We start from the raw sequence: 12,544 nt of genomic DNA, 5'->3' as shown, positions 1-12,544 counted from the left end.
AATGTCAGAGGTGTTTGATTTCATGAGGTGCCTTAAGAACAGACATGCGGATGACAAAGTACCGCGATAACGATTCGACAGCAAACCTGTGTATGATTTTTCAAATAGCTTCTGCATTACTCTGATGTCATCAGCCTTTCAGTTCTTGTGGCACCGCATGAAGTCAAACAAGCTTACTCAGTCAAGTCTCATTTCAGCAGACCTGGAAATTGAAGTGTTTGTTGAGCAAAGGAAAAAATTATTTTATAGAGTACCTAGCATATGGTTTTGTAGGCCCTACTTTGGTTTATGGAGTGTCCAACAACAAGTTTATGTACATACAATGTTTTTAAACACTATAATGTCGTAATAGGCAGTCATTTGTATCTTGACCTACTCTCAAATGATTCGTTCCGCGATTCATCCGTCTACGCCCCGCCTACCCGCTGACCTTGTGTCATGTGATTGGTCAGATGGTGTAGTCTGTTGTTATTGGTCAAACGCGTCCATCATTAGGTGCAAATGGAACCCCACCACCATCATTACAGGATTACGGTTTACATGTGGTTGGATGTCATGTATATTATATGTGTAGCTAGAGATGGCGGCGATTTTACCGTACCAATTTAAGCCCGAGTCTGACGAGGAAGAAGACGCTAATCCACAACAAACTCCACGACTGGAGCAGGATGTTTGTCAGTGGCAAGTGACAACTCTTGTCATAAAAACTCCCAGTGTGACATGCATGTTGTGCTTTTGCTCAATGAAATAAAATATTTTTTTCTACAGTTAGTTCAGAATGCAGCTGCCAGAGTTCTTACTCGGTCAAGAAAATAAGATCACATAACCCCAGTTTTATCATCTCTTCACTGGCTACCCATTAAGTATCGTATTGATTTTTATCGTATAAAATTATTTTAATTACTTACAAAGCCCTGAACGGTTTAGCACCTACTTAACCAAGCTTTTATCACGTTACAACTCATCACGCTCTCTAAGATCTCAAAACTTAGGTCTTTTGACAACACCTAGAGTAACAAAATCCACCAAAGGGGGTGGAGCTTTCTCATACGTAGCACCTAAACTCTGGAATAGCCTTCCTGATACTATTCGAGGGTCAGACACACTCTCCCAATTTAAATCTAGATTAAAGACACATCTTTTCAGCCAAGCTTTCACTTAATGCATAGTTAATGAACAGCAGCTACGCTAATTATTCTCTTTATTCTCTTTCCACCTCTGCCTCGGGATGCCCATCTCGAGGTAGGAAGAAGTTCCACCATGTCCAGACAACCGACAGATGCCCATCCCCAATTTGAGATTACGCCAGATACAGCTGCAGACTGACTGACCATCCCAGCTCCATCTATGGCAATTCCACCACCAGCCAAGAGAAATATGACCATCCCAGCTCAGACCACTACATCCCCAACCAAGAGCAAAGACGGACTATTTGTCTTATTAATGCTGATGTTACAATATTTGGCATTAAATGCTAAACTTAAATCACATGTCACCAGTCTGAGTGCAGCTATGACACATCAGAGGGGATCTGGCCCTCCCGGTTGAGCCCGATTTCTCCAGAGGTTTTTTTCTCCATTAATCAATCATTGGAGTTTGGGTTCCTCGCCACAGCAGGGCAGTGTTGGCCTGCTCACCGGGAGACTGCATTCATTTGTTTAGAAATTAGATATTTATTAGAATGATCTTACTCGTATAAATACCATGCACTGTGCTGTGTTTTAACTTCTGTTTTTCCTGTTTGCCCCTGTAAAGCTGTTTTTAAACAATACACATTGTGAAAAGCGCTATATAAATAAACTTGAATTGGTTTCGTTTGAATAATGAATTGTAACCATTTTTCCCTCAGACGTTCTTCCTTCGGTAGTTGAAATCAGACTGACTTAGTTTCACAATGTAGAACACGGCTCTAGACATGATACACACGCATCACGAATGAGCGACAGTGTTTTGGGGAGGATAAAGAAGTTTTCAGTCTCCGCAAAACGTAGGCGGAGATTATGTATAGTGACGTAGATACACGGGTGTACTAGTCCACATCTAGTTTGTATGATTCAGAGTCGTCTCATTTTTACAAGTAAATAACTGTTATTTATTCACCTTCGGACTTACTTGGCAGACAGCTTCCTTTCAAACACGGCACCATAACAGACTGCATGAAATGTCATTTTCACGATCTCATGCTACCACCTCTTTAAAGACTGACGTGAATGTAATGTGTGATTTTTGGCAGGCCCTCATACACAGTGAAAATCCTGAGGAAATATTGCGTGTCTACAGCCTTACATTCTGCCAAAACAAAATCAGCAGCCAAGCACACAGACAATTGATAGGATCTCTTTAGTCTAGTCATTTTCTTCAAGTACCAGAGGAAAAATTTGACTTAAGCTTTTTAATTGTTTTCACTCACGAAATGACAATATTTTAGCCATCCAACTAATGATTTAGTGCGTGCAGATCTTACCAGTCAAGAGGAAAATCAAGTTTTAACTTAAAACCATTTATTCAACTTGAGAAGCCATCTAGTTGATGACCACAGCATTTACAGAAGAAACATGAAGTACATGCATGTATGGTGAAATGGGCAATTTTACAGTAGTGAGGTTGAAAGCAAAAAACTCAACTGAAGCCTACAAAACTCAGCTAGACAACCAGAAGAGTAACCATTATGACATAACAGCTTCCATATCAGAAGGAAACTAACAAATTCAATGTTTACATCAAGAGAATTGGGCCTATAGATACATGCTGCAGCTTCTCCTCTGTAAAGTTTGCTCTTCTGCGAACTGTTGAAGAGAGACAGGAGTTGGAGACAGGATTCAGATGCATGAACGCACAACCAATATTGATTTTACATTACCTCGTTTAGAGTCGCCTACACTTTGATTTGGTGGAGCCGTGCACTGTTTGAAACAGCTTCCATCAGCAGCACCCTCCATGTGACAAATGGCAACATCACAATGAATAAATACCTACAAGGAGAATAAGTTTAGAATTTTACAACCTTTTTTAAAGGGCCAGTGCATGACGGCACATGCCACCCCTCCCAAGCACTACGGTGGCTGACAGGACAAATGGGGTCTGATTTTAACTTCAAAACACATTCTGTAGAGCAGTTTGTCCATTTAGGGATACTGTAGACATGGCAAATCAATGTAATGGGACCCACAGTGTATGTAGTTAGAAATGGCTTATTCCAAGATAAAAACATAACCATGTATTCAGACGAGTTTAAAGCTCTTTTGTAATGATGTGTTATGGATGTGCAATTATCAAAAGATCCTCCAATATTACACTCTGGAGCGTTAAAGGCAAAACTACATTAATTTAGATGTTTTAAGGTACTGTTATAATACCTGAACAGTCCTGCCATTATGCATCAATACATAAAAGTGGAGTCTTATAGATCATAAGCTATTATTGTACATCTCATCTTTAAAATGCAAATGAAAAACTAGTTTCAATGTGTTTTATGTTACCCGTCTTGCCAGTGTGGCATCCTGATCATCAAAATTGTCGTCATCTGGGAAAGCAAAGGTTTTGACCTCAAATCTCTTGAAGTGATCAGGGAAATGTACTCTGTTGTCCGGCATGACACGATGAAGAGTGGTTTGTTCTGGGTCTTTAGGATTTGCACAGCTAAAAAGAGAGAAGAATCAGAACCTCTGTAAGCCATTTTCACACACACACAGTGCTTCAAGACTCACCCATCAACTATTAAATCCCATCTTGGATTGGAGGTTCTATCTTCGTGGAGTGTTGCCCAGCAGTTTTCCAGAACCACAGCTATCCTGGAATCGCTTGAATGATCCATACCCACCTCAAAATAAAGAGGTTGTTTGAGAAACTTCAGAACGGGGAAATCCTCGTTGTGATAGAAGAGCCTATAGACCATATCTTGAGGGGTTATATGAAAACAGGTTACTTTAGCATCTTGCCAAGTGTAAGATCAATCGGCCTGTCAAATAGATCATCTGTGAAGGGCCTATAGACATTGCAAGCAAAAATTAGATTTTCCAACAGCATTCTTCCAATTGATAGATAGAGTGTGCTCGACTATCACATTTGCTATCAAGAAAGTACTTCTGAAAGTTCAGTAGTCAAGCAAAAACATTGTATATCTCTGCACAAGTAGGTGGCACTATACTGAAAACACTGGGTATGATTGCAACAGCAGTTACCAAATGTTGTATAGCAATGTTGATGAAGCATGACGTACCCTGAGAGAGTCTCAGCTGAACACTCAGGTCACCCAGTCCAATATCTGCATTGGGCTCAACAGGTGAAACCGATTGGAAAACCGCACTCCGAGTGGCATTTGCTGTATAGATGCAGGACACCACGATCCTGTAAAAAGTCAATTCAGTCCATTTAAAGTTCATGTGCAGGAAGTTTAATTGTTTTGACTTAAGTGTTCTGAGTGAAAAGGAGTTTGAGAAAATAAGGGTGTGGTTTGCGTTTTTCACTGCAAATTGATTCCATTTATAAAAACAACAGCTGCATTTTGAAATTAAACTGGCAGCAGACTGACAGTTGAAGGGGAGTTAACTGATGCTACACCCAAGCGTCTAACCTGCATCATTTGAGATTGCTAGTCAGAGGGCTGAAGTGCAATATTTTATGTGAAGATGGTCACATCAATTATTGCCCTTTTCTATAAACCCCAAAATTATAATAATTCCATAAATTACATATTGCAAAGTTCACTGGGACATAAGTCAGTTCTCTGGGTGGGCCATAATTGCAACACCTCCAGTCAACAATTTTAGTAATTCAAGACAAAGTCGTGTCCATGTGAAACGTTTCCAACAAAGTGGTAAACCAAACATGAATTCTACCCTAAATCCTATCAAAGCTACACTGTGCATCAAAAATTAAAATCTTTCCAGGTTGCTCCAGCTACATCCAGCAGCTCACCTGTACTGTTGATGATGTGTCGCAAGCGAGTCGTAGAGCTTCTGCAGAGGTTCATCTCCAGTCAATGTCACTTCATTCTCATACTTGATGGTATCCCCAACAAACTGAACAAGCACATTGTTAGACAGTGTACAGTATCCACATGCATACAGTAGTCTCCTTCCAGTACCATTCTTGAAGTCCCACAATCGCTGAGAGCAAAGTGAAAATAGGCAACGTGGTCGTCGCTGTAGAAGGGTTTGCAGGCCGGGTCTCTCAGAGACAGTTTCCGGGGATTCAGAGTAGGTACAGATTCCAGTTTGGGTAGAACTACAGTCATTGTTCCGTTAGAAAAGCACTCTGGTCCAAAAGAAAAAAAAAAAAATGTATGACAGTAAATTATTGAGTCAAACTGTAAAAATGGTACTTTTGCAAAGAGAGCACCAACCTAGCAATGGTACAAGGAAAGGACAGGTGAGGGAGAAATCTTTAAAATGCCAGTCATTCGATGAATCTTGGACTTTCACGTCAAGCCTTCCCACAATTCCTGCCAGCTGAACAGACTTGGGAGAAAAAAAAAAAGTAAATTCACCTATGCATGTCAATGCTGGGAATGTCAGTGTTGGCCAGGTTAAGAGTACCTCAAATACCACATCCGGCGACATCAAGGGAATATTAAGTGTGAGATGACTGTCATTCTGGTGATGTGTGTACTGCTGTAAAAGCTGGTTGTTCAGCTCGCTTTCTCCCAGTGTGATCTTTAGATTGGAGTGTTGAGTGCTGCCATAGGATACGTAGATTTCAAAACGTTCCTGTTTGCATTTTCCTCCTGCTTGAGGGAGGACTGCAAACCGCAAAACAGCAAAGTTAAAAAATCTAAACATCTGCATAACAGAGTGGCTCAGTTCTGCTCCTAGAAATATGCCTTCTAGTGCCAATCACGTTTCCTACCCCGGTCTCATAAGTAAGAGAAATACCAAACCGTTTGGTGTTGGCACAAAGGAAAATATTCAGAAGCAGATCTGGGCAACCCAAATGAAGTCTTTCACAGAAGCCTAAATATCTTACCAATATCCCTTAATGAAGCTTCTAGGACTACGGAGTGCAAGAACGATCTTAGTTCAGGCAAGATGACAAATTCAAAGACGAGGGAAAGAGTGTAGGTTGTAACATCAGGCTGAAGTTTGTACAGATTCTGTATTAAAAAAAACATGTTGGAACATGTAGGTGCCCTTCGAATAAAAAGCGGAAACTGAGGAAAGAACCCAAACGTACCTTCTGGACATTGGGATCAGAGAAGGACACCTGTAGAGAAAACGCTTTGGTGCCATTTGGGTAGCTGTGCTCCTGCAGAATTAAACCTCTATGAATGACCTCAGAGACACTCAGGACCTCAAAGCCAAAGGTGATGTTCCACAGCTGCACATCCGGCAAGAAGTAACCCAGCAGGACATCAAACATCTTCAGCTCAGCTTTAGTATCTTATCACAAACAATTCTCAATGAAATCAAAAAGACAGTCCTTCTGACCTCTACCCAATATGTGAAATCTGTTATGATATAACTCACTGTCGGTAAATTGGGGCGTCAAGTATGTCAGAGGGGTGGTGATGGGGAATAAAACCTTATACGTGGTGTTATCCAGCCCCTCCTTCCATAGGATTTCGATCATTGGCTCTATGGTGTAACTGATGTGGTAGCACTCAGTTTGAACATGACTCTGTATCAAAATAGGAGATGTTACATTAAATTTCTTTAATGTACAAAAAGCAGAGGAATTAACATCCAACCTTGTAGTTTCCATCAGGAGCACCGATGGGAATTTCAACAACTATATGGGAATCAGTGAAGGTCATGGTGTAGTTGCGACTGGCCATTTCTTCATACGAGAGTCTTCTGCCATTAACACCCATGTGGACCTCAAAAATCTCAACACCAGAGGACACCAAAGGGGTGATGTGCAAAGGAACACGCCAAGAAATCAGCTGACCCACCACAGCGGCTCCATCTGAGATCAAAGCAGAGTGCATGGTCTCAACATCAGTGTAACAGTTAATTGAGACTGGATGCCAAATCATTTGAATAACTGTGCCATTCATGACACCAAACTATGCTGCAAAATAACATGCATGTATGTCTCACTTATTGGACAGGCAGCAGAGGACTCCACTATAGTCATCATCCATAAATCTCGGTACAAAACTAGAGACTTTAACACAATCATATCCACATCTGCAACCTGAAGACAGAAGGACACATCAGACACAAAGCAGAAATGCATACTAGCATTCAAAAGGATTCCTACTTTTTGCACGTAGTTCCCTGCCATGTTGTAGGGGCTTCGCATCACAAGTCGCGTCGGAGAACTATTAAGACTATAACCCATTCTCAGTATGTCCTCTTCATCAAAGGAATTCTCTTCAGGGGTGTAGAGAATAACCTTCCAGAGTTGCAAGTTAGAAATAACTGTGGGCTGTGAAACAGAGCAAAGTTAGCATTGCATGAACTTGCTTGTGGATGCGATTGTGTAGTGACATGCGTGCACAAACCAGACGTACCCACTGTTTTGATGCAGTTTCCTTATCTGGAATTGCATTCCTTACAGACACCTGATGAAATGTGAAGCAAAGACAGGAAGCGAAAACATGTTCTGATGTTACATGGCATTTCAGAGCCTGGAGAATCTTTACACAAGCCACAGCGAAGCAACCGAGAGCGGGATGTGAAAGCTTTCAAACCAAAGCTTTGATGCATATTGACCACTAAATACAACATCAAAACTTGCAATTTGAAAAACGTCACTTGCCTGCATGAAGTTTGTCTCGCACAAAATCTCACGCGACATCATTTTAAGAGGGCATGATTTGATCACATCATGAACTTTCTCAGAGAAAGACGGGAATTCATACAGTTTAAACTGCATGACTACAGTAAATTCCAGGTCATCCTACGAAAAGTGGAATACAATTAAATATACAGTACATAGATTTTACAAACAATAAGGGTTTCAATGACAACCTTAACGCTCTCAGTTCAATGAGTTACCCATGTGAAAAATTAAAGATGAGAACTTGTTAGAGCAATGGAAAATTGATAAAGGCATGTACCTTGTTCTGGGTAAAACAGCTCTGCTGGGAGGCGGAGACGATTGTATTACCCCAAGGATCAAATTTCTGAGTGTAGCCACACTGAGCTGCCAGGTAAGGTGTGAGGAGTACAGTCTGCGTGTCATCTAAAGCATGTCATTCAGATCCTGTCAGTGATTCCCAGGTGTAATAAATCATTGAAACGAACAATGGGATACTGGGAACTTACTGACTGCATAGACCTCTAAAGGTCCTCTGGCACTCCAAGAACCTTGGATTGTGAACTGTACTCTATTGTCAAGGCATTCAGCATGAATTCCATCTGAAAACCAGAAACAGTCTGTGAAGTAACAAACATTTTAAAATGTCTATAGCTTGGCTTACCTGCTAACGTGTTTGCATAAATGAACACAGCTGGCAACACAAAAAGCCATAAAACCCTGCGAGCAAAACACAAAGGCTTAAAACACATCTGACACTACATTAACACATCTGACACTACATTAAAACACATCTTACACTACATCAAAACACATTAAAACACATCTGACACTACATTAAAATACATTAAAACACATCTGACACTACATTAAAATACATTAAAGCACACACCATGTTTCAAAGCGCCTCATCCTCAGTAGATATCTAAGATCAGGTTTAATTTGAGAGAACGTCGCGCTCGGCTTATATATGCAACTGCGCGTCTCTGCTGATTATTGATTATTGCGCACAGGTGAGGCGCGCAAAACAGAGCTCTCCAACTGCGCCTTCACCAGACAGCGATCTACTATCAACGTTAAGCTGCAGTTGTATGTATTTTGGGATGCTTCACACCTATGTATATACCAGACGCGATTTCTTTAAGACTGCAAGGGAAGCTCAGCTTCCCCTATAATTGTCAAAAAATGAATGGTCAAATATATGTACTATTATGTTAACATTTTATTGATTAAAAATGCGTTAAACATGTTCATCTCGAACGAAAACAATTTCGTTCAGAATCAGCTATTTAGGTCGGCTGACTCGATTTCCTTCTCATTCATTCCCGTAGCGTACAGTGTATTACTCTGTTGAAGCCCAGCGTCCATTGACTTCAATGGGGCTGCTTTAAACAGTTTTTTTCAGTGCTTAGAAACAAGACGGTCATTGGATAATGCTGCGATTATGTCCCGCCCACGGACGCTCAGCGTCTCTGGGATGAATGGAGGAGTGGGCTGGCCCGGACTCCGAGCGTCTGCGTGATGATTGGAGGGTCTGTCATCTCTTTTTAATCCACTTTTATGTCCTAAAATGCTTGTTTTTTGGGGTCAACAGCTTATAAAAACGTATTTCTTGTTTTTTTAGCTTGTTTGCTATAAACATTGTCACATATCAGCTTTTAGACATTTTTTTTTGTTATAAATCATAAATGACAAGGAGGCGGCAGCAGTGGCGGAGCCAGAGGGCTAGTTGGGGTGGCAATTGTCACCCCAGACGAAGTCCTTGTCACCCCTGTTGCCACCCCGCTGAAAACATAAGACTGTTAGATTTTTACGAACATTTCCCAAATCTCCCAGCGGACGTGAATGCAAGTATTCATATCTGATCATGTTCTGTATACTATGGGACTTTTTATTTACCCCGATTATGAAGAAGTATTCATAGGAATGTTTGTAACAAAGACGTGTTAGTGGATTAGAAATCACATTAATTTAGAGATGAGTATTGGAACGATAAGATTGTTTGAATAATATAATCAATACATTTATGCATGACTCTTGATTTTATATTATAATCAATACATTTATGCATGATTCTAAATTTTATAAACTATTTTAATCATTTTCAGCAATACAAAATCCAGGGATGGTGTGAAGGCCAGACCCAAATAAATTATAGCACAGCTCATTTTTGAAAAGCTAGACTCAAATAAATTATGGCACAATTTATTTTTTAAAAAATGAGTCAAGGTTGACTCTCCACCATTAGACATGAAACCTTGTTGCCTAAAAATAATGGTGGCAGACAAGGACAGTTAGGATAATAAAAAATAAGAGATAACGGGTAATTACCTGATTGGTTCACCTTTGAAAAGTTTCACTATAAGTAGAGGCTGGAAAACACCAAGTTTTCAGATGTTTTGGGGACTTGGAACATCTCACTTTGTTTGACTTGTACAAATAAAGTTGAAACTTTGACACCTGGACCTTCCTTGTCTGAGCAATTTTTGGAGCTTGAAGATCAACATTTTCCACAACACTATTAATTTAGTTAAAAAACCTTCAGTAAAGTTAAAAATGATTGTTATAAGGTATGTAACGACGTCACAAACAGTCTTTTCAAAACACACACTATCATTATTTCTGTGACATGATCACAGAAGTACTGGGATTAAAGCAGAGAGTTGCCGACTCACAAGCATATGACGTGTTTACAAGCTCCTACTCTGCCCAAATTAATTTCACACCAAAAAACAGACCAACGTATAAAGTAAATACAGCCTGACAACAAAACTGTTCTTATGAGTGTCAGGATTGTGATACATTGTTCTGAGTATGCTTCACATCTTAACTGGAAATGTTAGTAACGAAACTAACGATTGTAGTTTGTAGCGCGGACAAATCCGAGTGAGCGCTTATATCCGTCATTATGGTAAAACATGTCATCACAGCGCCTATTACTCTATTAACGCTAATAGAGAAGCTGCGCTATTAGAGCTTTCGTCAAGTTGCCCATCATTTCATGTTTTCAGGTTATTTTAAACTGTTTACAGGTGAGAATTCTGCGTTATGTTTATCAGTAGTGTCTTTCTGTAAAGACCCCTTCAAGCGGTCTGTAGATATCAGGCAAATGTATAACATAACCTATTGAAATTGTTTTACTGAGACATATTTCCTATACAAGTTACTTCAATGCATTTATAGTTTTAAGGGAGTTAACCTTTTGCATTTAAATGAAAAAAATGAAAAAAACCTTTAGTTTACTTAAGGAATTTGTGGTTAAATATTTCTCACCATAGTTACTGTAGGTTAACCATGAGATATGTAATAATTTTGAAGCAAAGTCCTACATATTACATACCTAAATAAACTAATTTTTCGTCAGAACCTCTAGTAAATTATGTGTTACTTTTAGACATCATTCAGAATCGCAATCTCTATTTGAAACAAAAAATCGGGATCCTCAATTTATCCAGAATCGTGCAGCTCTAGTTTTTTGTTTGTTTTCTATATATTTCCCGTTTGAATAACTGATGTTTATGTTCCTTAGATTTAGAGAATTAAAACAGCAATAAAACAGCAATTCAATAATTCATAAACGCTTCTCAGCTTGTTTTGTAGCTTGTAATCATGAACAATATAATACTATCTGAAAGTAATAATCTAGATCAAGAAACATCAAGGGGCAATAATCCGCAGCAATGATTTTGTTATAATCTTGCAGTCCCATAGAATGAGTGTTTATCAAACATGTAAGATGCTCTGATCCACATCACTTAAAAGACACCTCTGGTGCTGCTTTGCTCCTGTTTAAATTAAGCAAGTTATCATGGTTAAACTATTTTTTCAACATTTTCATTATTTATATTTTATAATGTATTTAATCCAAATACATTCAGAATTAAATTAATGCCATTAAGTTGTGCAGCTGTTTTGTATACTGTACATATGTCACAGGTCAGGGTTACACACACATTTTCTGCCGTGGTCTGTGGACCCCCTGAAATTGCCTTGGCCACCCCCTTGCCACCCCATTAATTAAACTCTAGCTCCGCCACTGGGCGGCAGCTTCTCGATATCCAAAGAGACGTTTGGTGTGGGCGTGGTCTTCAGATTATGACGCGTATCACTCTGTGTCTCCATTTCCAACTCAGTCCCATCGCGGATTTTACATGTGTAGTCGAAAGACAAACTGCTGCAACCTTCATCGTATATTTCACACAATTTCACACCACATTCATTGTTTCAGTTTAACATAATTCCCACATTTCCTGCCGTTGAGTTAAATATATATATTTATATATATATATATATATTAGATCGTTTGTTCATTAATTCATATAATCTGAACTAGCCAGCTAGCAAACTGCACACGATGGCAGACAGTGCTAATATTGTCAACCTGATTTTGGCAAAGCCATTAGAAAGTCTTCCTTATGAGGAGAAACTTAGAATTAAACAGCAGGGCAGATCAACACCTAAGATTGATTTAGTGCAAAAGATAGAGAAAAGTAACAGGTCTTTTCAGCTCTCCTGGTATGACAAAGTTAGCTGGCTGACTGGAAGTGCTGTGAAAAAGAAAATGTACTGCTGGCCATGTCTCTTGATGAAACCATCTCATGGATGTGTTGTTTGGTCAAAATTGGGGTTTGGAGATCTGTCAAACTTTGACAGGGCATATAAAAGGCATGAAAATAGCAATGAACATGTGAGTGCATGTGCAAGATTAAGTTGCATGGGCAGGATCAGGGTTGAGCATGCAATCAATGAAGGTGCTCGCATTCAAGTGGCTAAACATAATGAAACTGTTAAACAAAACAGGGCCTTCCTAAACCACCTTATTGATGTGACATCCTTACTTTGC

General features: G+C 39.6%; 1 protein-coding gene across 1 annotated transcript; it reads right to left on the bottom strand.

Moving 5' to 3' along the window:
* Window positions 1-2,715: 2,715 nt before the first annotated feature.
* zpax2 (zona pellucida protein AX 2) lies at window positions 2,716-8,613 on the bottom strand. The gene is made up of 21 exons (XM_056764699.1): window positions 8,594-8,613; window positions 8,366-8,421; window positions 8,211-8,303; window positions 8,003-8,127; window positions 7,702-7,842; window positions 7,454-7,504; window positions 7,201-7,368; window positions 7,038-7,134; window positions 6,686-6,903; window positions 6,465-6,615; window positions 6,172-6,377; window positions 5,965-6,091; window positions 5,538-5,740; window positions 5,345-5,459; window positions 5,087-5,256; window positions 4,918-5,021; window positions 4,220-4,347; window positions 3,708-3,897; window positions 3,480-3,639; window positions 2,861-2,972; window positions 2,716-2,786 (listed from the first exon to the last, which is right to left on the bottom strand). Exons 1-21 carry the CDS (start codon window positions 8,611-8,613, stop codon window positions 2,716-2,718), a joined length of 2,706 nt encoding a protein of 901 aa, XP_056620677.1.
* Between the last annotated feature and the right edge of the window lie 3,931 nt (window positions 8,614-12,544).

This window comes from Triplophysa dalaica, chromosome 13 (genome assembly GCF_015846415.1).
Source record: "Triplophysa dalaica isolate WHDGS20190420 chromosome 13, ASM1584641v1, whole genome shotgun sequence".
NCBI lineage: Eukaryota > Metazoa > Chordata > Actinopteri > Cypriniformes > Nemacheilidae > Triplophysa > Triplophysa dalaica.
This window is presented reverse-complemented; position numbering and strand designations above follow the sequence as displayed.